At 39.6% G+C, this 26,200-nt stretch overlaps 1 protein-coding gene across 2 annotated transcripts; it reads right to left on the bottom strand.

Moving 5' to 3' along the window:
* Positions 1-1,844: 1,844 nt before the first annotated feature.
* On the bottom strand, positions 1,845-25,807 carry HYKK (hydroxylysine kinase). 2 transcript variants are annotated; one of them, XM_059912667.1, is made up of 5 exons: positions 25,485-25,807; positions 21,313-21,663; positions 20,319-20,458; positions 11,405-11,588; positions 1,845-3,867 (listed from the first exon to the last, which is right to left on the bottom strand). In XM_059912667.1, the coding sequence occupies exons 2-5, from the start codon at positions 21,656-21,658 to the stop codon at positions 3,407-3,409; spliced, it is 1,131 nt and encodes a 376-aa protein (XP_059768650.1). In that variant the 5' UTR covers positions 21,659-21,663; positions 25,485-25,807; the 3' UTR covers positions 1,845-3,406. The 2 variants fall into 2 exon arrangements, with proteins under 2 accessions (XP_059768650.1, XP_059768651.1); XM_059912668.1 differs by lacking the exon at positions 1,845-3,867 and adding an exon at positions 7,984-8,377 and having other exon boundaries at positions 25,485-25,806.
* Positions 25,808-26,200: the final 393 nt, after the last annotated feature.

The following is a 26,200-nucleotide window of genomic DNA, read 5'->3' as shown; positions in this document are numbered from 1 at the left end:
AAGCAGCAAGCAAGCAGGAAATCTGTAGAGTTTCATGGTATAAGAAAATGAACACTGGTCTGGGAGTGAAATGCAAGTTTTAGTTCATTTTTCTAGTCCCCAGTTTCCTGAACGGTCAAGCCAGATAAAAATCACAACCCCTTAAATTTGAGAAGCATAAGTGATTTCCTGTGAATGATCTCATTTGATCCTCCTAACACAGGTGTGTATGTGAGCCCATAGGGAGGAGAGGAGGGGAGGGGAGAAAGGAGGAGAGGAGGAAGTGGTATGGGTCCCTGGCTCTGTTGGAGCAAATTGCTTCAACTTTTTAAGCATCTATTTCCTTATCTGAAAATGGGGATTAATCACAACAGTACTATTTACACTCCCACCAACAGTGCAGGAGGGATCCCTTTTCACCACACCCTTTCCAGCATTTATTGTTTCTAGATTTTTTGATAATGGTCATTCTCACTGGTGTGAGGTGATAACCTCATTGTAGTTTTGATTTGCATTTCTCTGATAATTAGTGACGTTGAGCATCTTTTCACGTGCCTCTTGGCCATCTGTATGTCTTCCTTGGTGAAATGTCTATTTAGGCCTTCCGCCCATTTTTTAATTGGATTTTTTGTTTTTTTGATATTGAGCTCCGTGAGCTCTTTGTATATTTTGGAGATTAATCCTTTGTCTGTTGTTTCATTCACAAATATTTTCTCCCATTCTGAGGGCTGTCTTTTTGGCTTGTTTATGGTTTCCTTTGCTGTGCAGAAGCTTTTAAGTTTACTTAAGTCCCATATATACACTACCAAATGTAAAATAGTTAGCTAGTGGGAAGCAGCAGCACAGCACAGGGAGATCAGCTTGGTGCTTTGTGATGACCTAGAAGGGTGGGATAGGGAGGATGGGAGGGAGGCTCAAGAGGGAGGGGATATGGGGACATATGATTCACTTTGGTGTACAACAGAAACTAACACAGTATTGTGAAGCAATTATACTCCAATAAAGATCTATTAAAAAATCATAACAGTACTTTTCTCACAGGTTTTTTTGTGGAGATTAAATGAGATAATGCATGTAAAGTCCTGTGATATAATATGAAATATATGTTTGGTCTTTGTCCCCGGTTCTGGCACAAAGCTTCTAAAACTCCTGTAATTTCTTGAGCAGTAGGGGAGAGAGGAGCGTCTTTTTTATTCATAATAAGACCCTTTCAGCTACACATGAATTTATGCTAATGAAGTGAGTCTTGGAGGATGGGTGCTGATTATTAGAGGAACCAACCAAGTGACTAGAGGGCTGGAACTTCAGCCTCACCCCCCACCTTCTGGGGAGGGGAGATGATTTGATCAACCAGGGGTCAATGATCTGATTAACCGAAGCCAGCATAAAAGCCCTAACCAAAGAGGTTCAAGAGCTTCTGGCTTGGTGAGCAGATCTACATGCCAGGAGCATGGTGCACCCCCAACTCCACAGAGACAGAAGCTTCTGTGCTCAGGACCCTTCTGGATCTCACCTTATGTATTTCTTCCTCTGTCTGTTCATTTATTATCATACCCTTAAAATAAACTAATAAACATAAGTAAGCATTTCCCCGAGTTCTTTGGGCTGTACTTGCAAATTATAGAACCTGAGGAGGGGGTCATGGGAACCCCCAACTTACAGCCAGTTGGTCAGAAGTACAACCTAGGACTTGAGGCTGGCATCTGAAGTGGAGGCAGTTTTGTGGGACTGAGCCCTTAACCTGGGGGTCTGCTCTAGCTCCAAACAGTTAGTGTCAGGATTGTTTAATGCGAAGGAAAACTCCACATGTTTAGCGTCAGAAGTGTTGTGAGAGTAGAGAGAGTTTTCTTTTAAATACTTAGTGCTCAATAAATATTTGTTTTTATTATATATTGTTAAACAGTAAGGCAGGAAGGACAGGGATTTGATCATCGTTTACTGATCTAAAATTCTGATTCCTAAGAATCAGATCACTGATTGGATATGAGAGAGGCAAAAAGAAAACTTCTCCAATATTTTGGGTTTGGGTAACCTGGTTCATTCATTTAGTAAGTATTTATTAAGTCTTTTCTATGTGCCAAGCCCTGTGCTAAGAACTTTGCATTAATTTCTAAGAAATCCTCACAACTAACTCTATGAGGTACTACAGGCACTATAAGATAGGTACTACTTCACCTTTACAGATAAGGAAATTGAGGTGCAGAGAAGTTAAAGGTGAATATAAGAATGATACAAGAAAATTCAGAGAGAGACCTAGTTTGGGGAGTATAGATAACTCTATAGGTAGGTCATTAGATGGAGAGATACAGAATCAATGTGTTCTCATTTATATTGAAAGAGATAACTACTGAGAAGGTGTTTGAATGGCCAGGGTTCTAGACTTGAGTCATCTGTAGAGAATGGAGGGTTAAAATGACAAGAAGTAAACAGCTATTTACTATATCATACTAAGGGGGACATGAAGAGAAATCAGTGAAGGAAATACAGTGGTATGATTAAAGTCAAGTACATGTGAGCTATGTTCTTCAATGTTACATATTCATAAGAAAAGAAACATAAATTGTAGAGAATTTAAAAATATCCGCTTAGGGTCTTTCTTAGTATCGATGTGAAAACTATTTCAGTACTTCAGGAGTTAGTGGCCTTGCCTGGGTGTGTTATTTGCTTCCTTGAAGTTCCAGTGAGTTCTGGCATCTATCTGTGGAGTTACAGTTTCAACTGCTCTCTCAAACAAGTTAAAGCTTTCTCTTATGAATACCATCTGTGTTTCCTCCTAAGGCATTATGTGTGCCTTATTTTCTCCAGCCTTTCTTCTAGGATACATTAATTTTGTAAATATTTTTAAAGACCATGGGAAAGGCACTATACCGGGTGTAAGAAGGGATGAAAGACAAAAAAAGTTTTACATAGTTTTTGCCCTCAAATAGCTCTTAGGCTAGATGACTACACAGCCATCATCCATGATACCAAGTGATGTGCCATACAGAAGACAGGGTACAATGGGATTCTGGACAACAAAGAGATGGGAGAAGGCTTCATAGAGTTGGTGATATGTTAACTAGGTCTGCGTGTTACATCCACTTATTTAAAATATGTGAATATGTCTATACATATATATTCCTTTCAAAGTTTAAAAAAATCATTGATCTCAGGGCTGCAACAGACCTTGAGAGATTATCTGATTCAGAATATCACTCTACACATTTGATACACAAGGCAAGTGAGACCCATAGAAAGACATGCTTGTTCATGTAGTACTTTCTTAGGTTTAAAAAATGGTCATGAAATTGCTAGAAGACCTTAGTGGTTTCATGTGCATTGCAATGTTTCATCAATTCATCTTTAACTATGCAGGGAAACCCTTTATGGAATTAGATTTGATCCTATTGGTTTTTAATTACCCAAGTTAGTGTGAATTTTTATCTGGTCACATGGAGATCCCAGATTCATAGGACTTGGCAGTTTCAAACCAGATTTCTTCTACAGCTTTCTGACCCATGTCAAACATTTGCTGCAAGTGCTTCCACCCAGTTTTTGCAGTAATCATGAGATACTCTTCGTTCTCTGGGTATAGCTGGCAAGAGTGTGCAGCTAAGACAAGTGACTGACAAAAACGACCGCATACAAGTAGAAACAAAGCACCCCTCTCCACAGGTGTCAGTGGGACTATACTTTCAAACCCTGCAAGGACATGACCTCCTACTTGTATAGGAGTCTTGCTTTCAATCATCATGTACATGATGGTGATTGCCACTTCAAACACATAGTAGCCATAGCTCATGTCATCAAAATCTAAAATCCCAGACACTTGATATACAGCATCTCCAAAGGCTGACTTGCTGGACTCTATTAAAATGTTATGGTCGTTAAGATCTCCATGATTGATACCTGAAAGGAGAAAAATCAAGCCAAGTAAAAACAGTTGTTCAATACCCTAGTTCATTCTCTTTCCTTTTCTCTTCCTCAGGTATGGACATTCAGATAATTTGATAAGCAGTCAGAGATAAAGAGCTAATCCCTCTTTTTCTTGAAATAAAATAATTTCCTCTGAAAAGGATAAAAGCAGTTAATTTTGGTGGTTGTTTTTTGCTTTTGCTTGTCATCAATACAAGGCCAGAAGATGGAGACTGTAGTCATTGTGAACACCTGATTTTGGCTATGAGCCAAGTAAAGGGAAAATAACTGTATACACACACATACACACACACCTACGTGTGTGTGTGTGTGTATTCATATTATTATAAGAAGCAAAGAGTCCTGGAATGAACCAGATGTGCCTTTATTTTAACCTAGGATTTCTAAAAGAAATTTCTGATGACAAGGTAATTCCGAACGTCCCCAGTCTTTTGATTACTGGAAAAGGTGATGTTATTTTAAGTCAGTACCACTTGAAGTGGGGGGCCTGTGGCTAGTGCTGGCCCACAAACTGTTATTAGTCTGCATGAAATAAAAACAGAAATTGAGACTGTTTAGATAATTTCATAGTGATTTTTCATCAAAGAGTATGACAGGGGCCTTATCTCATTAACAGTATAGGCCAGTTTGGGTGTTGTCAAATGTGCATGGTAAGTCATATGTGGTGTGAGCCGTGAACTAATCTTGAACAGTAGGGCCATGTATCAGGCTGCAGTGGGTTGGGAGAAAAACCCAAACTTTTACCATGGATAGTTTGAGAAGCACTGATTTAAACTACTGAGTGAGGGGACTTCCCTGGTGGTGCAGTGGTTAAGAATCCGCCTGCCAATGCAGGGGACACGGGTTCGAGCCCTGGTCCAGGAAGATCCCACATGCCACGGAGCAACTAAGTCCGTGCGCCACAACTACTGAGCCTGTGCCACAACTACTGAAGCCTGCACGCCTAGAGCTCGTGCTCCACAACAAGAGAAGCCACCGCAATGAGAAGTCCACACACTGCAACGAAGAGTAGCCCCTGCTCGCCACAACTAGAGAAAGCCTGCATGCAGCAACAAATACCCAACGCAGCCAAAAATAAATAAATAAATAAATGTATTTAATAAATAAATAAATAAATAAATAAACTTCTGAGTGAGGATTAGGAGGAGATGGGGATGTCCATGCCTACTGAAACAGTGAGTCATGTACTTTATAATAAGTACATGATTTAAAGTCCACAATATTAGCTTCTAAATATAATGCTGATTTCTTCTATATGAGTTAGTATTGTGTAATTCATGTTAAATGATATGCCACAGTTGGTGGCCTGTAAAAGCAATGAATATTACTGTAAACTACATGCTTCTGATGTTGGGGTTCATCATACAATTGATGCCATGTCATAGTTTCACTGGCAATATTTTTTCTTCCTAGAGGTTCATAAAGTAATTGGATATCTTGTACAGTCAAATGGCGTTTTAGAATCAATGAAATGTTACTTCACTAATGCAATCTGTACATGCAAGAACCTCTCTCATTTTGTTGCTTCTCTTCACATGTCTAATGGCCTATTAAGAAATGATACAGCGACTTAATGCTTGGAATAAAATGACAAAATTTGTTGAATTTGAGAATTAACAAAAGAAAAGAAAGAGTTCTGATCCAGATGGCAGACTGAATTCATTCTTTGATAACCCCAATATACATAGCAATGATAAAAGTAAAAAGAGAAAACAATAAATATACAGCCAGCCTCAAAACAAAGATAGATTTATACACTAAAAACAGAATAGAAATGCCAAGCACAAGCAGGGCAGTGAGCAGGAATAAAGCCACAGGTTGGTCTATTGTGTTCCAGATCAGCAGTGTGCTTTCCCCCTTTGGGAGAAGGAACTTAAAATGCTACCTGCTGGTTGGGAAACAGACTCACCACATGAAGCTGGAGGCAGTGATGAGGGCTTCCCAACTCTTAAAAGGATGACAAAATCTGCTACAACCCATTGTTTAGACTACTGCAGGTCCAAAGAGGCAGAAGGACAAAATATAGCCTTGAAACCAAATGCCAAACCAGGCTGCTGTGTGACTATATTCTGTGCCTGATCATTGTAGTTACTGAAGTCTTTGGTTCAGTGTCTATAGTCAGTTTCTTGTTCTTGCTCATGGTACCTTATTTCCCTGTGTGCTGATATAGAGTATGTTCTCTGGCCACAAGGCAGTTACTCTAGAAAAATAATCAAGAAGAACTTCTAAAACTGAAAAACACAATGAAAAAATTAAAAACACAATGGTTGGGTTTAAGAGTTTAGACATAGCTAAAGAGAGAATCGATAAACTAGAAAATTGTCGAAAATGCAGCACGGGCAGAGAAAAAGATTAACACACACACACACACACACACGAGAAGGTAATATACATAGAGGATTCAGTGAGAAGGTCTAACATGAGCTTAATTGGAGTCTCAAAAGGAGAAGAAAGAGAGAAAGGTGCAGAGGCAAGAATTTTCCATAAATGATGAAAGACCATGTCCACACACAGATTTGAGAAACCTGAGTAGATCAAGAAAGAAAATTATTTTAAGAAAACATCTGAAAAGCATCCCAAAGGAGAAAAAGACAAAAGCAACAGACTGACAGCTGGCCTCTCAGCAGCAATGGAAGCTAGAAGACAGTGGAATTCTAAAATTCTAAACCCATGAAATCTAAAATTCTATAGGCTGTGAAAATTTTCAGGAATGAAGACAAAATAAAAAACATTTTCAGACAAAATCAGAGAGAGTTCACCATTAGAGAACTGCATTAAAGGAAATTCAGAAGGTTGTATTTCAGGCAGGAATAAAATAACTCCAGACAGAAGGTTTGGGGTGCTGGAAGATTAAAAGGGAACAAATAAGTAAATCTAAATAAACTAGACTCTAAAACAAAAATAATAATGTCTTTTGTGGTAAAAATATAGAATTAAAGTTTACTAAAACAGCAGCATATGAGTCAGGAAAGAGATAAATGGAATGAAAGTATTTTAAGGTCCTTGTATTGTCTTGAATAATATCAGACTTTGATAAGTTAAAGTCGCATGTTAGAATTCCTAAGGTAATCATTCAAAGAATAGAGAGTATATAATTTTCAAACTGCTGGAGAGAGAGAAAAAAAAAAAGGCAAAAATAATTAGCACAAAAACAATTCACTCAAAAGAAGGGGGAAAAGGAAAAGAAAAAATGGAAAAGAGAAAAAATCAAGAGAACAAAATATGATGGGATAGCTATATAATGTCAGATGGAGTAGACATTAAGGCAGAAAACAATGGCAGAGATAAAGAAGGCTACTTTATATTGATAAAAGATACAATTTCCTAGTAAGACAACAATTCAAATTTTATATGCATGTTGCCTTGAAATATATAAAGCAAAATTTGACAGAAATACAAATAAAAATAGACAATCCACAATCAGAGTGGGAGATTTTAAATATACTTTTCTTAATAATTATTAGAACAAGCAGACAAAAAGATAACTCAATAGTATAGAAAACTTAAACAACATGATTAACAAATTTGACCTACTGGACATATACATAACTCTGTACCCAGCATCTACTGAATAAATTCTTTTTAGCACACAGGGAACATTTTTTAAAAATTACCAAATGCTTCATTATAAAGTAAATCTTAACAAATTTCAGAGTAATGAACTCATATAGAGCTGCTCTGTCCCACATAATAGCCACTTGCCATAAGTTACCATTTAAATTCATTAAGATTAAATAAAATAAAAAATCCAATTCCTTAGTTGCACTAGTCATTCAAGTGCTCAGTAGCCACACAAAAGCTAGTGTGTTAGACGTCACAAATACAGAACATTTCCATCATTGAAGAAAATTCTACTCGACAGCACTGATACAAAATATGTTCTCTGACCATAATGCAATTACAGTAGAAGTCAACAGTAAAAGGATAATCAAAAATTTCATCATATATATCTTTTATTGATCTATATCAATGGAGAGGTAGACCAATGTTCACGGATTATCTTACTCAATCTTATAATATAAATATATATACCCATTTTCTCCAAATGTGTATATAGATTCAATTCTAGCCAAAATCTAGCCAAAATCTCAACAAAATTTGTCTTTAAACATGACATGCTGATTCCAAAATTGATATGGAAATGTAAAGGACCAAAAATACTCAAGACCCTCTTATAGAAGAACAAGAAGGTGGGGGGACATGTTCTACCAGATATGAAGACTTTAAAAGTTAAAGAAATTAAGATACTACGGTAATCTTTAGGGATGCTCAAAAATATTCCAGTTATCTTCCTTCTAGGAACATGCTGGGTTGCAATTCCCTGCTTCCCCAAAAGCTGTATGCAGCCATGCAGCTTTTTTTGGTCACTTACATATGAACAGAAATGATATCACTTCAGGGCAGAAGCTTTAAGATCCAGTGTACAATTTACTACATTTTCTTTCCCCATAGCAACATTCCAGTTGGTGAAAGTTCCATCAGTCTAAATCCCAAAGTGAGAAAACACAGAGCCCTAGTCAATCCATGATAGACCTGCAGCTTGAGTTGGAACTAAACCTTTGTTATTATAGTCCACAAGAATTTGGGGGTTATTTGTTACTGCAGCTTGACCTAGCCTAGCTGATACACAGTGTGGTATGGGTGCAGAGACTGACAAATAGACCAATAGAGTAAAATAGAGTCCAAAGACATATTTGATTTACAACAGAGGTAGTACTGGAAAACAAAAGGAAAAACACGGCTTTTCAATAAATGTTGGTGAGAAAATTTATCAGCCATAAGAAAAATTCACACCATATATAAAAATAAATTCCAGATGGATTATAGGCCTATTATGAAAGGCAAAAAACTAAAACTTTAGGAAGATAATATAGGGTAATATCTCATGACCACAGGTAGGGAAATTTTTTTTCAGAAAACACTAACCTTGAGGTAAGAGATTGATATATTTGAAACCAATAAATTAAGGATTATTCATCAAAACATATCATGAAGAGAGTGAAAAGACAAGCCACAGAATGGAACAAGATATCTGTAACACATATAACCAACCAGGGGCTTGTATCCAGAAAATATTTTGAACTTCTAAAATCAATGAGAAAAAAATCCCAATAGAAAAACAAGCAAAAGACTTGAAAAGGCACTTCACAAAAGAATATATCCAAATGGCCAATAATTGGGAAATGTATATTAAAACCACAATAAGCAACCATTACACACACATCAGATTGGCAAAAATTAAAGTCTGATAGTACCAAGGTTGTAGAGGAATATAAATTTTATTCTCTGCTAGTAGTGGTACAAAGTCATACAACCACCTTGGCATTAATAATGCCACCTTGTTTGGCATTATCTCTGAAGCTGAAAATGCACATGAACTATGACTTAGCAATCCTACCCCTGAGCTCATGAAGTCATATACCCAAAGAACTCATGAACATGTATACCAAGAGACACAAGAATATTCACAGAGCACTGTTCTTAACAGACCAAAACTGGAAAGAACTCAAATATCTTTGAAGAGTAGAATAGCTAAAGTGTGGTATATTTATGAATCGCATACTCTACAGTAATAAAAGTTAAAATAAGCTATAGCCACATGCAACAACGTGGATAATCTTACAGAAGTAATATTAAGAAAAAAAAAAAAAAGGGAAGACACAAGTGAATATATACTGCAGGGAGGCAGATGGGACAGGGAGACCAGTTAGGAGGCTACAGCAATAATCCATTTGAGAAATGATGGTATTTTGGACCAAGTGGTAGTAGTAAATGTGGGGAACAGGGTTAGAAGTAGGGTATTCTTTGAAGTTAGAACTGAGAGAATTTGACTGGATGTGAAGTGTGGGAGAAAGAACAAAGTCAAGCTGATGACTTGTAAGTTTTTGGTCAGATAAACTAAGCGAATGGTGGGTACTATTTTAACGGGATGAAGATGACTGGGAGGGGGAAACAGGTTTGAGGGGGAAAAAAATCAACTCCTTTTTTTTTTTTTTTTTAACCATATTGTGTTTACACAAAGTAAGTGCTATTGGACTGAACTGTGCCCGCTCACACCCCCACACTGAGTTTCCTGCAAATCATATGTTGAAGCCCTAACCCTCAGTGCAATGGTATTGGGAGATGAGGCCTTTGAGAAATAATTAGGTTTAGGGGAGGTCCTGAGGGTGGGGCCTTCATGATGGGATTAGTATCTTCATGAGAAGAGATACTGGAGAGCTTGCTGGCTCTCTCTCCACCATGTGAGGAGGACACAGAGAGAAGAGAGTCCTTACTAGAACCTGACCATGCTGGCACCCTGATCTCAGACATCTAGTCTCCAGAGCTATGAGAAACACATTTCTGTTGTTTAAGCCACCCAGTCGTTTGTGTTTTTTTAATGGCAGCCTAAGCTGACTATTACAGAAAACAGAGGACAAAAAGGATGTGCAAAGCCTATCCTTGGCTTTGCTAGAAATGCCTCCTCAGTTCCTTGCCTTTTGACCAGTACTTCATTCTGGGTCAGAAGGTTTGTTACACACTAAAGAAATTGTTGGGCTTCCCTGGTGGCGCAGTGGTTGAGAATCTGCCTGCCAATGCAGGGGACATGGGTTCGAGCCCTGGTCTGGGAAGATCCCACATGCCACGGAGCAACTAGGCCCGTGAGGCACAATTACTGAGCCTGCGCGTCTGGAGCCTGTGCTCCGCAACAAGAGAGGCCGCGATGGTGAGAGGCCCGCGCACCACGATGAAGAGTGGCCCCCACTTGCCGCAACTAGAGAAAGCCCTCGCACAGAAACGAAGACCCAACACAGCCATAAATAAATAAATAAATAAATAAATAAACCCAAAAAGTTAAAAAAAAAAAAATTGTTGTGCATGTGCATAAGGAGTTATGCCCTAGCATGCTCATTGCAGCATCATTTATACAGAAAAAAAAAAAGGAACCAACTAAAATTCCATTAACAAGAGGATAGACCCAAAAATATTACATTAAAATAAATTATGGAACACACACACACACACACACACACACACACACACAATGGAATATTATGCAGCAGTTTAAAGCTAACCAACTAAATGAACTAGAACTACACATATTAAATGGATCAATCTGAAAAACAATGTTGAATAAAAAAGCAGGTTGTAGAATGATAATATACAGTGTGATGCCATTTATCTAAAGTTTGAAAGCATGCAAAATACTACTGTAGGTAATTTATGAATACATATAATTTATGAATTCATAAATATAATTTATGAATTACTACATATGTAGTAATATTAAACATGTATGCAAATTTAGTAGGGAGAGGAGAGGTAGAATCATGTAAAGTTTAGAGGGGGCTTCAAATGTAGCAATTTTAAGGGAAGTGAAAGTATTATTCTTTAAAAGCAACAGGAGCAAATCTGACAAAGTTTTAAGATTTGATAAAGCTAAGTTGTACCTCCATACTTTGCTGATGGTTTGAAATTTGACAATTTAAAAATCAAGAAAAATACTGATTTGAACGGGGGGAATACTCACATTCTCGAAAATGACTTAATTTGGTCATTACTTCATCCTTGAACAGCTGAACAACCTGTTCAACCATCTCTCGATTCCGATTCTGGCCCAAGGCATACAGGTATTTCTCCAAAAGAGGAACATTTTTCAGATTCCAGATGAAGTTCTCCCGATGAAGACTACTTAACTTTGGGTGATGGAATTTCTAAATCAAAAGCAAAGAACCTCTTAGACTCTTAACAGCACAACCACTATGGAGAGGTCCGCACCCTCCAAAGGGTGGGCTGGGTGTGCCTTAGGGAAAGAGCTGGCATTCTCTCATGGTCACTGACTTGCTCCATTTACCTTAATCCACAAAGTGGTAATAACATCATATTTCTAGAGGATCTCACAGTTTTGAGAACACATTCCCATCTTCCCCGATCCTCACAACTGGGCAAAGACAGGTGTCACTATCTGCGGCCTACCAAAGGAATGGAGGCAGCTCTAAAGAACTCTGCACTGGGCCCCCTGCTCCCTCTCTGACTTCATCTTCAACAACTTTTTTTCACTCTCCTCTAACCACACTGACACTGGCCTCCCTGCTGTTCAAGGAACATGCCAGGCACGTTCCCACCCTTTTACGTTTGCTGTTTCCTCCTCCTGGGGACCCCAGGAATCCGTATGGCTAATGCCCTCGTTTCTACCAGGTCTTTACTCAAACATCAACTTCTGGGGGAGGACTCCTTGACCACTCCATCTAAAATTTCAACCCTCTCTCCAATATTTCATATCCCTCCTCTCTGCTTATTTTTTCTTTGTAAGCACTTGGCACAAAATGCTGTCTAACAGTCACCATGATTCCCTTACTTACCTTGCTATCCTTGCTAGAACGTAAGCTCCATGAGGGTCAGGAGCTTGTTTTGGGCCTGTTTTGTTCACTACTGTATCCCCACATCTAGAACAGTGCCTTGCACAAAGAAGGCACTGCTCAAGCAATATCTGTTGAATAAATGAATGTTTTTAGCATAGAAAATTCTAGAACTGGAAAGGCCTTTAGATGTTGACCACGCTATCTAAAGTTCTAAATGACTTTGACCATCATTGCACAAATGAAGAAAAGTTCAGAGAAGGATGATGAGTTGCCACTATGGGGCTGAGGAAGGACCCGGGTCTGCAGACTCCAGTCCAGACCTCTTTCACACAGTGAGTGCCTGAAGGGGTCTTGGTGTCCACCCAGTGGAGTAGCTTTCAAATTTTTTTGACCATGACTTGCAGTAAGAAATATGTTTTACATTGCAACCTGGTATACAGGTAACACACACCTAGGGGAAAAATGTTTCTGTTAACAATACTTACAACCTTACATGTGCTGTATTCTGAGATTTTTCACTTTATTCTATTTCTTTAAAAATGTTCCTCTAAATTGATTTTAACGCCCACTCTCATGACCTGGAGTTTGAAAACCTCCCCCTGATGCTCCTGTTACCATTATCATGTCCTTGCTAAGTGGTCATGTAGCCTCTGTTTGAATACTTCCTGCAGGAGGTACTTTTTACCCTTATTGAGATGGCTCTGTGTTCTCTCTTTTGCAGAGCTAAAATCTGCCTCTCCCATAGTGTCTATGCAATGGGTTCCAACTGTGACCTCTGGGGCCACAGGAACAGGATTAGTTCTCTCCCACATGACTTTCCTCCTGATACCTGAAGACAGCACTTCTGCCCCTCAGTCTCTTCTGTAGAGTAAACCTTTCTAGTTCCTTCAGTTGTTCCTCACATGACATGGTTTTGAATCTCCTGACCATCTGCTGTGTTAAATGTCACTGTGGATCACAAAAATACTCTACATAGAAAGCACTGAAAATAGTTAGGAGTTGTGACTTCTGGGGAGTAGGACTGGAAAGGAACTAACAATGAAAATGATGGTAGAGAGAAAAAAGGTTCATTTTACACCTTTCAGTACTGCTTCAGTACTGATATTTTTACCATGTGCATATATTACTTTTATTTTTAAAGAAGGAAAAATATAACACTCTTGTTGGGTTTGCAATGGAGCAACTGTCCATTCAGGGAAGGCTCCGAGTCAGTTTCTAAAATGGTAGCACTGTTACCCCGTGCATCCCACTCTGGTATGGAGTAGTGGGAAGAATACTTGGGATCTGGACTTGGAATCAGACAGATCTGGATTTCAACTGGCTTTATCACTTAATATCTCAGATCTTAGTTTCCTTAACAGTAAGATCAGGTATCAATACAAACCTCACAGGGACTGTAAATTGGTGTAGCCACTATGGAAAACAGCATGGAGGTTCCTCAAAAAACTAGAGTTGCCATATGATCTAGCAATCCCACTCCGGGTCATATACCCAGACGAAACTATAATTTGAAAAGATACATACACCCCTTTGTTCATAGCAGCACTATTTACAATAGCCAACCTAAATGCAACCTAAAGCCAACCTAGGAAGTAACTTAAATGTCCATCAACAGATGAATGGATAAAGAAGATGTGATACATGTATACAATGGAATATTACTCAGCCATAATAAGAATGAAATAATGCCATTTGCAGCAACATGAATGGACCTAGATATTATCATATTAAGTGAAGTAAGTCAGAAAGAGAAAGACAAATACCATACGGTATTACTTACATGTGAATCTAAAATATGACACAAGTGAACTTATCTATGAAACATTAACAGACTCACAGATAGAGAGGACAGACTTGTGGTTGCCAAGGCGAAGGGGGGGTGGGGGAGGGAAGGACTGGGAGTTTGGGATTAGCAGATGCAAACTATTATATACAGGACAGATAAACAGCAAGGTCCCACTGTATAGCACAGGGAACTATATTCAATATCCTGTAATAAACCATAATGGAAAAGAATATGAAAAAGAATATATATATACACACAAGTATAACTGAATCACATTATTATACAGCAGAAATTAATACAACATTGTAAATCAACTATACTTCAAAAAAATAAAATTTAAAAAATACCAACCTCATAGTCATCTGTTGATAAACTAAGACATGAAATAAAGATTTCATACATAATAGGTTCTAAATAAATGTTTATTGAATGTGAACCTTGCAGCTTATGTGCCTGGCTTCTCTGGCCTTTCCATCCTTTGGCTCCTTAGCACACCAACCTGAGTTTCTGATACGTTAATCATTACCCTTTATTAGCCTATCTAAGCCTACCTCTTTTCAGCTTCCTCACTCTACCTCTCACACCAATTCCCATTTCTCAAGCACCTTGTTTTCTCTGCTATGAAGCTCTGACCACACTCATACTCATAAGCCCACCCTATATTTTCTTCTTTCTTATACTTAAATGAATCTCCTAAGATTGACCTCCAGCCCATTTGTGAACCAAGCAGCAACCAAATTCCAGTACAGATCAGTTGGTCCCTTCACTTGTGAACACTCAATTCTGGCAACAACCAGAACTGCGTTGGACTCTGGGCTCCTTGGACTCTGGGTCCCCCAGGCCTGCCCAGCCACTGGAAGCTTCAATGGCCCAGCCACATCCCCAGCAGAGCAGTCACAGCCTCTGCCACACCCCTGGGATTAAAATTCTGCACCTGTGTGGTATCTTGTGCAGACTCTGTGGTTCCTAGTGCTTATAAAGAAATTAAAAACTTACCACCTGCAAAGGCATGGGGGGAGGTTAGGTGAGGGGATGAACAATGGGAATAAAGCATGATAAAATGCATTATAATACCTAGTGAGGAATGCTTCTCTTGGTTTCCTCTATAACTCCCCTGTCCCCTGAGAGACAACTTAAGATAAGTTGCACAGCAGAGTGGCAGATGGTTAACTACACAGCAGAACTCACTGTCAGCAATAATGTGGTGCTATCTCCCCCTGAGAACTGTATTTTCCATTTCAGAATTTAGCAGCAAAAGTTGAAACCTCAATGGCAACGGGCATATTAATAAAGGCCACAGGTAGTGTAGAAGGAAAGATCAGTAATAAAGAAGTCCTCTGTAACAGACACTCATCTCAACAGCTCATTTTGTAGACTGGATTCTGAGGATGGTAGAGAGACTTTCCTGAGCCTTCCAATCCATTCAAAGGTCTTTCTAAATAAAAGTAATATATGAAGAAAATTTCCTAAATGTACACTTAATTAGGAGAGGCTACCTCAATCCAAATTATATTAATGTTCAGAAATTGATGTTTTTAATGGATGTCCACAAATGGATTTGCCCCAAATTAATTGAAAACTATTACGACAGAAATGCTTAAACATTTACTAACCAAACCCTCAGTAAATATCTATTGAATAAGCAAATAGAGTGCAAGGTGAAATGGTAATTATTGTCAACATAGAGAAAAGTCTTTCAATTGACAAACATTTACTGAGCACTAACTATGGGATAGTGTGGTCTCGGACTCACAGAATGTATAGTTTAGTGACTCATTTTGGGGTGATGGGATTACTATTAACTTTAAATTTTTTTGTATGTTTATCTGACTTTCTTTAATGAGTCACTGAAAGGGCTTTTAATCAGAAAAGAGAGTTATTTCTATTTGGGGATAAAAAGGTAAATAAATACTAAATATTTTGAGTATAATATAGATTTCAGTTTCTGGCCAAGAGGGAGTAACAGGGTTTACCCTCCTGGTTGAAATAGTTACAACACTGGACAAAATATATAAAACAATAGTTTTAAAGTTACTAGACATCAGGCAGTGAAGGACAGGGATCCCTGAGAGATGGAGAACAAACGAGGTGAGTTTGTTTCCGATTTTGGCCTCGATAGAGGTGGAAGTGCAGGGAGGGAAGACCCAGGCAGAGCCCAGGGAACTCTCTGAGTTGAGGAGGCAGAGCATCTAGGAAGACCAAAGCTGCTAGAGTTTGCAGGATAGATGACCAGAAAACAGGTTGCTACAGAGAGAGAGAGAGAGCACTCTAGAGATCTGCAGAATGTTCCCTTTGAGAATCTGGCAGATCAGTGTATGAGTATGAGGAAGCTACTCAATGCTGGGGAAAGAACCACCTGAAAGGATTAGAGGGAATAGTACTTGGATACACAGGGTCAGAAATAGCGCCTGTTCCCACCAATCATACTCATAGTTCATGGGACATTGGGTAGAGAACTCAGAAGGGTCTTGCATTAATAGCGGGAAATAATTGTCCCTAGACTAAACCCAGCCCTGGTCCCACCCAGCAAGTATTGAAAGCAAGACACAAAAGCACCAAACTGCTTCAACTGCATCCATTCAAGGAAGCTCAATGAACACCAATCACAAGAAACGTGACCAAAACTATACCAAGACACATCATGATCAAATTGCTCAAAAGTAGAGATAGAGAAAATCTTAAGGACACACACACACACACACACACACACACACACACACACACAGAGGACATATTACGTTTAGAGGAACCATCTGACAGCAGATTTCTTGTCAGAAACAATGCAGGAGAAGAAAGTAGTGCAATGTGTTTAAAGCACGTTGGAAAAGACAGTCAACCTAGAAGTTTATGTCCAATGAAAATATCTTTCAAAAATGAAGGTGAAACAAAGACATAAGAAAGCTGAAAAAATTCATTACCAGCAGCCCCACACTGCAAGAAATATTAAAGGAAGTCCTTTAGGTAGAAGGAAATAATATGGATCTACAAAAAGTATGAAGAGCACTGGAAAAGGTAACCATATAGGCAAATATATCATTTTTTCCTAATTAAATCTCTTTAGAAGATAACTGAAAGTTTAAACAAAAATAATAACAATGTATAAGTAAAAGGTATGACAACAATACAATAAGGACAGGAAGGAAGAAACAGAAGTATACTATGTCAGGTGCATATACCATACATGAAGTGATATAACTTGAAGATAGACTGTGATGTTAAAGATGTATTCTATAAACCCTAAAGTAACCACTAAAATAAACAGAGTTATAGCTATAAGCCAACAAAGGAGATTAAATGAAATCACAAAAAATACACGAACCAAAAGAAGGCAGAAAAAAAAGCAAATTCGAGAATAAAGAATAGATGTGACAAATAGAAAACAAATAACAAGATGATAGGCTTAAACCTAACCATATAAAAAATCATATTAAATGTAAATGGTCTAAACATCCCAACTGGAGGTCACAGATTATCAGATTGGATAAAAAAGTAAGATCATGTATATGCTGCCTACAAGAAATACACTTCTACTATAAAGTAGCAAAGAATTTTTCCCTCGTTCCCAGAAGACTATAAATATCAAGTCTATGAAGGTAGAGAGAATTAAAAAAATCTCCTAAAGCTTATTGTTAAAGTGTTCTCAGCCCTGTCTCATCTCTCACTTATCTCTCCTTAAGGCTCTACCTTACTCTTTTCTCTAAAGCACCAACCAGATAGGAAAAAAAATTGTGGACAGAATCAGGGAGTGGGAGCAGGCAGGCTGATCCCACCGGGTACTAATGGAGCACATGTGAAACGCGTAGAGGCTGATCTGCTTTCCTGTACGGCAGGAAGCCTCAGCTTCCACAGATCTCAACACTTTCTAGACCCCATCTCTGATATTTTCCCCCTTCCCCTCCCTCTGGTCCTTTGTTCCAGGCTGTGGAGGCAACCACTTGATTGCTACCAGAGGAGAGCCCTGCCTACTTTAGAATGGAGTTGTGTCCCAGCAGACCCAGGCTACAGTCCATGTCCTGCTCAGTCCTTTCCTCTCTCACACCCTTAACATTAAATCAGTCACCAAATTTGGTTGGCTCTGTCTCTTAAATGTATCTTGAACCTTTTCTTGGTTCAAGCCCTCAATCAGCTTTTTCCTGATTACTGCATTAGCTTCCTAGATGCATTCCCTGCCTCCATTCTGGCTTTCTGCCAATCTACCTATCATATTGGCCCTCAGAGGGCTATAAATTAGAATTTTTTTTTCCTGTTTAAAAACCCTCCAAGTCTCCCTGCTGAGCAAGCAAATAAGACAAAATTCAAACTCCTTAGTGTCATATATGATAACATATTTTATAATCTGACTCCACCTTATGTTTCCAACTTTATCCCCTGTCTCTCTCAGGTTTAACCCCTATACTCCAGCCACAGTGAATTATTCAGAGGTTCTAGAACATAGTCATTGTACTGCCATGATTTTTTCATGCTCTTTCCTTTCACTGAGCACCCTTCCTCCTTTTCTCTGACTGACTGATGGATTTGAAACTTTTAAGAACTAGCTCAAAAGTTTTTTTTTAGTTAAAAATATTTTTTTATGAAGCCCTCCTTGAATACCTACTATGTGTTTGACATTGCTAGACATGAAGGATAAAAGACGAGTAATTAAGATGTAGACCAATTTCTTAAGAAGGTCATTTCTTCTTATGTAGCATATGTAACAGGAAGCACAAGCAACAAAATTACAACATCATACATGATAGACTGTTACCCTCATGGCTCCCTATGAATAATGCCTCCTGGTGTGCATGCCCTTGTGCAGCTTCTCCCAGTTGACTTTGGGATTAGACATGTCACTTGTTTTGGCCAATGGAATATGAGCTAGCATGATTCAAGCAGAGGCTTGATAAGCATTTGTACACTGGGGCTTGTCCTCTTGGCACTCTCTCTTGGAAGCCAGCAGCTGTGTTGTAAGGATGCTCAAGGCCATCCTGGAGGATGAGACACCAGGTGAAGAGAAGAGGACACATGGAGAGGATCTGAAGCACTGCAGCTGAACTCCCAGCTGAATATAGCTGCATGAGTGACCCCAATTAACACCAAGAAGAGCAGAGAGGCCAGTCAACCCACAGAATCATATGGGTTGACAAGATGTACAAGTTCCGATGAAGCAAAGAGAAGGAAGTGATCCTCTTCGTACAGCCTGGGAAGAGAAAGAAGGGTCCAGGGAAGATTTCACAGAGGAGGTGGTGCCTGAGCTGTGTGTTGAAGGATAAGTAGGAATTTTGCAGAGCAGGGGAAAAGGTATTACTGGTTGAGAAGATGGCATATGCAAAGGCGCAGATGCATGAAACAGAAAGGCACATTCAGGGAATGACGGGAAGTTCTATTCTGGTGGTAAGAGAATCATGAAAGGGGAGACACGGACAATGAGACTGAGCAGGGGAGAGGCAGGGATGAGGCCACACAGTGCCTTGTCTGAAAGGAATGCGGAGGACCTTGGCCTTTACTTTGAAGTCAGTGAGAGGCCACCGAAAGGTTTTAACTATAGAACTGACATAGTCAGATCTGTAATTTTAAAAAGTAACTCTGAACTGGTATAAAGAATACATTGAAGGAGAAAAACACCTGAATGCAGGGAGGGATAGTCAAGGCAGGAATGGAAAGAAGAAGATGGACTGTAGAGACATTTGAGAGGTAGACTGGCTAGGATTTAGTGAGTAATTGGAAGTGTTTTACTCATACAAACTGTGGTTTGCTTTTTCAAGAAAGTGTCTATCTGTCCCCCTGGAGCACACTCCTCTACGACAGAGGAGTCTTTACCTTCCCCGCAGTGCCTGCCATAGAAGAGGTACTTAGTGAACATTTGTTGATTAAATGAAGATGTTTCGGTAGGTCTGGAAAAATATTTGTCAAACAAGGTACCATTTCTATAGGACCACAACATCCTTAACACAAGTCATTTCAATCCATTTGTAACACAGCTATTGCTTCATATAGAGGTCTGGCTACGTCTTATCTGGATGAAAACTTCAGGATTTAATTTGTGAATGCAGACTGTTTTCAGTGAGCAGCATAAAGAATACCATGGATTTCTAAAGATGTAGGTAATCTTGCTAATACACTAGTAAAGTACAGACCTGGGCAGAAAGAAATCTTTTACTGTCATAAAATGTATGCATCTACTACACTATTTCCTTCCTAACACATGTTAAGAGGCGCCATATAAAAAGAGAGTCTGACCCTAGGTGTATTTAAAATAAAATAAATCAAAACCAACAAATAAAAAATTCTTATAAGCAAAATAAAACCTCAAATCTTACCTCCAGTGTTTTATCCAATTTGGCAGCTACCCTTCCAATTTCATATAATAGCTGGGGGCTGATGGGAATCTCAGCTATAGGTCTTCCTGGGAGATAAGTCAGCAGCCTCACCAAGTAACTTTTGATTTCAGAGCCGCTATCTAGATGGATGGAAGTATATATCCTGTCAATTATTCTTGAAAAAAAAAAAAAAGAGTAGAAGCTATTCTGCCTTTCCAATTACTATTGCAAAGAATAATACAGAACAAGAGAAAAAACACGCTAACCTAGGACAAGTCAGCAGGATTCTGTGAAGCAGGGCCGAATGGATCAAGCAAGCAGGTACAACAGACAGACATTAGAACATTGGGACCAGCCATTTACATACTAACATAACTGTGGCCCCAAGTCTGCTGGCCTAGCTCTAAACATAAATCACCAGCTCTGGTTAAGTGAAGGCCTAAAAAACATTTTTTATAAATTTAAAATCGAGGAAGGTATGATAAAGAAATGAGTGTTTCAGAATCACAGGCTTCTTTAGGGACAAACTGCTGCTTGGAGAACTCTATTAGATACACCTTAAAAAAAAAAAGATACATCTTAGCATTTAGAATTGAGAGGAACCAAGTTTCACAGATGAGGGTTCCTTAAGAATTTAAGTTGTGCACCCAAGGTCACATGTACAGTAATTACAGAGCTGGGATCTAAAATTCCTGATTCTGTGTTCTTTCTACAAGATCACAGCACTGAAATATACAGCTGATCTGATGAATAAAAATATTTAATTATTTTCCTAATTAAAAATAAAAGTTCCCTTAGTTTTCACATGTCCCCTTAGTTGTTCATCCATCAGATCCGCCCCAGTCTCTACTTGGGTGATGCTGTGGCTTCTCCCAACTGCTGAAAAAGTAACCCTGTCTACACTTGGAATGACGTACCTGTTCTTGATATTTCTACTTGTAGCCAAAATGCAGTAATGCACATGGACAGGTGACGACCAGTGGTAGTCTCGTACCTACTGACATGAGAGAGGTTATGTTGTCTCCTTTAGTACGACACACGGAGGCCGTTGGAAATCCAGCCGCTCTCAGAAATATGATGATGTGACTCTGCACTTCAATCAGGTCTGGAGTTTTGCTTGACTCGCTGTTGCTTATTTTGAGGACATACTCGTTTGGGCCATCTGTAGTGTCTTTGGTTCTTGAAATGCATACATGAAAGTTTTGGTCATCATAGCTAGGAAGTGGCTGGATCTTGGAAACTTTTAATCCAAATACCGATTCCACTAATGCAGAGGCTTGTACCTCACTGAAAGTGGGTTTGGTAAGAGCCTGTGATTGCTGACCATCTCCAGTTGACATTATTTCTAAGGAAAAAAAAAAACCCAAACAAATAAACTAGAAAGGGGACATATAATGAATATACTTATTTAAAATATTTTTCTTAAGACAGACCAATAATGTTTCCCAGTACTGATTCTGTACTTCTCTTGATTATGAATTTTCACTCATAAAGTTAAAAAAATCAAATGAGTGTATGAGATAAAAAAGCAGTGAATAAAAATTCCTGTACCATAAATGATTTCTAAACTCACTTCACAAGCAAAAGGTATGTTTCCAGGGACAGAATGAAGACCAGGAAAGCACCTTGGTATCACCAATTCCTCCACCCCTCCCAGTACCATGAACTTCATTTAAAGGGGGAAGTTAGGTCCTGAGAGGTTAAGTGTCTTGCCCAAAGTTATATATAAAGTTACAGTGAGAACTCAGCACTCTAGACTCCTAATCCATAATTATGTACTTTGGACTATATTACCATCAGTTTTGGTTTAAAATATAAATTCAAATACAGTGATCTTACTTTTCTGTGTTAAATTATAAAGGTCATCATCTAGCTTATTGCACATACTTTGAAGGGTGTACTGATGTGCAAAGCATCACGTGAAGTGCTGTGGGAGACAGGAACTGCACTTAGAGGGCTCTGAAAAGTCAACTCAGAGTCACAGATATCCCAAATAATAAAAAAACATAAAAGCTGTTCAAAACAAGTTATAAGGCAGTAAGTGATAAACTGATAGAATGCCAAAGAAAACACTGAATTGAGTATAAACCTGAAATGACTGAATTATCACTGAAGTGACTGAGTTTACCTTAAATTGTAAAGAATAAAATTTCTACTGTTAAGCAGAATAGGGGCTTAAAATAAAAATTAAGGTTGCTTACAAAAAGTAAAGGTGCTTCTGAGTTTATGACCTATGAAATTAATATCTACAAAAACTGTGGTAGAAATTCAGGGGAGACAGAAATTACTACAGCCTAAGGATATTCTTGAGAAGATGGATTTGAATTGAGTTAGTAAATATGAGTTGGATATATAGGATGGGGGAGACTGTTTTCTTCCCCTTGATAATGCCACCCTCTGCTGCACATACTTGGCATATTTTCTGAGTATATATATATATATATATATATATATATATATATATATGGCAATGTAAGGCTTCTGAATATCCTTTAGGACCCAAATATTTAAGATCCTTGCAATCTCGCTTCCCTCTTTTCCCAAAATAGTTTTATTCCAATCCTTCCTTCATAGTAAATTGTAAATAATTAATAACATCTTGGGGATGGGTTGCATTTTAGGGTGCAATTTAGATTGCTGTTCAAAGGATGTAATGTTATATAAAAAGAATCTCATAAACAGCTCTTGTTGATAGAAATCAGAACAGCTGTTGCTTCTGGCAAGAAGGTGGCATGAGGGAACAACTTTCTGGGAGGCAAATGTTCTGTATCTTGACTAGGCTTTGGTTACATGGGTGTAAACATTTGTCAAAACTTAGCTTAAAACTTAGGTCAGAGTAAGATCTGTGAATGTCACTGTATATAAATTTTACCTTAAAAAAAAAAAGGCTTTGTGAGAGACTGGCTAGGACAGGTGGTGGGGTGGGTCTTAGGACTTTCTCACAGCTCCCCAAATCAGAGCATATGCCTGTTAATGTCTAATCACTTCAGATCTATGACAGCCAAAGTCCAACTTATTCCAGTGAAGGGAAAGGGATAAAATACAGGGAGGTACACTAGGGCTCTCCTATATGACCCCCTCCCTGACTCAGCCCCAAGACTATAGCCTGATGACTCAAGTGATAAGAGTATAAACCCCAAATGCCAGTCCCCTCCCCATCCCTCCTTGCCTGATCCTCCTAACCTAAGTGATTCCTCCTGCCTCTAAACTTGCATAGCCCCTTGTGCCACTGTAGGTTTCCACCACCTGTTATAGTTATTGCATTCTTGCCAATTGCTTCTCATGTCTGCTTTCTGACCAGTGCATTTGCTTTCAAAAGCAAATTAAGTCGTTCAGATTTTGTTTACTAAAGACATGTGACAAAGTCTAAATGGGGTTTGAAACCATCTTTGCACCTGAAACTTCTGGGAACCAATATATCCCGTCACATTGTATATGGGCTTAAGACTTCACATGGGATTTTAACATTCCTTCTGGAGATTTATAAACAGGTGTAAGGCCCATATTCAGAATGTAATATGAACTAAAGCTTTAAATTCAAGATGAAATCCTGGAGTAATTTTTCAAATCCTAAAGCATTAAAGTTGTCAGGATAATTCTGAATTTGATATGAATTATAAATACTTAAAGTTGGAAGGACCCTTAGAGGCAGTTAGTGAAGGCCAATCTGCCTTCCAGTCTAGAAAATGTTTCTATAACATTCTTGAATGGGGTTTGTTAAGCCTCTACATGAAGCGTCCTTGTTTTCTAAAGCAATGTAAAGCAATGTTGGCAGCTCTAGCCATCAAAAGACAGCCTGGTGTAAGAAAAAGTTGTGCTGGTTAAGTGTATTTTACCACAATTTTTTTTTAAATGAAGAAAAGAGTTGCTCTGCTGGGAGAAATAAAACATATTTTATACCTAGCCTCTGAAATTTTGGACTATTCACATCTCCTCTAAAAGGGAGTTGGACTAGGTCATCCCTAAAAATCCCTTCTAGTGCTAACATTCTCTTTCTAAAGTTCTTTCTTTTTGAGCTTAAATTTGCCTTTTTTTCTCTGTCTACAAAGACTCCAAATTATGGAACTAATGACACAGATCAAGTCAGCTGCTGTAAGTAAGTAAATACAGGGAAATATGTTAAGAGATGTCAGTCTTAACCAAATGTCTTTTGTATGGGTGGAGGGGGCAAAGAAAGGACCTCAAATCCTGTAGGTAGTTGATCTGTATTTCCTGCCAACAGTGTTTCACTTGGCTTCTGAGAAAGCACTCAGCAAGCAAATGTTTTCCAACTCCAGGGCTTATGCCAGAATCTCGAAACCTTTGTCCTACAACCAGGGGAGCTGGACCTTAAACTCTGCACTTTGTGTAAAGTATGCCAGAAAAGAAACAGGAGTCATTCTTGATTCCCCTCCCTCACTCTCAAAGTGTTACCAAGTCTAGTAAATTCTACCTTAGCATGTCTTCCAAATTGCCCTTCTTGACCTGCAATTCTTTCTATGTCCTTCCAAGGTTGGAGAGCAAGGATTATACCCAGTAAATCTCTGTATCCCCAGCCCAGACTCTAGCCCAGAGTCTTATTAAATATCAGAGGAACTAACGAAAGGAGGGTTGCCTTTACTCAATAGGCTTATGGGGCCGTTTACCCTCAAAGGGGATCAGGAAACAGGCAGGGAAACTAGAATTTGTAGTCTTTCAGACAACAACAACGGGTGCTGTGAGTGTCTTCCTTCTGGGTGAGAGGGAAAGAGTGGTGGGCGAGCGGGCTGCAGAAGAGTCAGGAAAATAAGGGAGGAGGAGGACGCACAAGTTCAGAGCGTTATTACGTTAGTGAGGTCCAGTTGAGCCCTAGAAATTGTTCCCACCAGACACCTGGCCGTGAGTGCCAGGCGCCGTACCTCCCCTCTGTCAGGGTCTCCACACAGGTCTGGCAGGGTTGGACCAGATGGCTTCCCGGGTCCCTCGCCCCAATTCTGGGATCTCAACCCAGCCCTTCTGGGTTACAGGTGCGATCCAGGGAGGAAGGTGACTTGCGCATCACCTACGCAGCGAGTCTGACGTGGATCAAGGACGGGAGAAGCCCGAGGCTCATGACTCCTGGCCCGACTTGCAGCAAGCCTCCCTGCTCTCTGCGCCAGCCTCCCAGAGGGTTCTGGGGTTCGTCTCTGCTTTCCCCACCCAGCTCACCCGCAACGACCCGAGGTCCTGAGGTGACTCCCGCTCTCCAGCAGCCAGGGACTCTAGCCGCAGTCTTGCGCTCTACATCGGAGGTCTCGCCTGACTCACAGCTCCTGGGTCCGCCCCTCGTCCGGGACCGAGAGTCCTGACTTCTGATTGGCTCCTCGAGATCCCACCGCCGCCAATCAGCGCAGACTCTTGGAAGGCGAGGCCCGTCCAGGCCGACCTGGGCTATTTCAGCCCCGTCCCCGGCCTGCCTAAGAGGCTGCGAACAGAAATTCCGAGATCGGGTTTCGGATGGTCTTTCTGCAATCCTGCCCCGCCTTCTCTCGGTGGTCACCCCAGTCAGAACTCGGCTACCTCACTACAAAACTGGATTTCTTGTTTATGATTGGCTCTTCCAGATTCCGCCCCGCCCCTCCCTTTGGTGAGTAGCCATTTAGCAGGCTTTCAGCTCTTGAGTGGCACCTTGCAGTTCCTCCCAGTCCACGTAGCTGTGGCGGCTTCTTGGCCTTATCTCAGGATTCTAGTTGTCTGGGTAGAATTCGCGTCCTCGTTTTTCTTTCCTCGCTCTCCCTTCCCTCCTGCTGGAAACACGTATCCCAGAGGCTTCGCAAGCGTGGCCAAGGTGGCCTCAAACCCATCGTGTCCCCCAAAACATCAAGAGTTCCGCTCAGAGGACCTGGGAGTTTGGCCTGGCAGCGTTCTGCACAGGACCTAGCTCT

Source organism: Balaenoptera ricei, chromosome 2 (genome assembly GCF_028023285.1).
Source record: "Balaenoptera ricei isolate mBalRic1 chromosome 2, mBalRic1.hap2, whole genome shotgun sequence".
In the NCBI taxonomy this organism is placed as follows: domain Eukaryota; kingdom Metazoa; phylum Chordata; class Mammalia; order Artiodactyla; family Balaenopteridae; genus Balaenoptera; species Balaenoptera ricei.
Note: the sequence above shows the minus strand (reverse complement) of the source record. Positions and strands in the feature narration are given on the sequence as shown.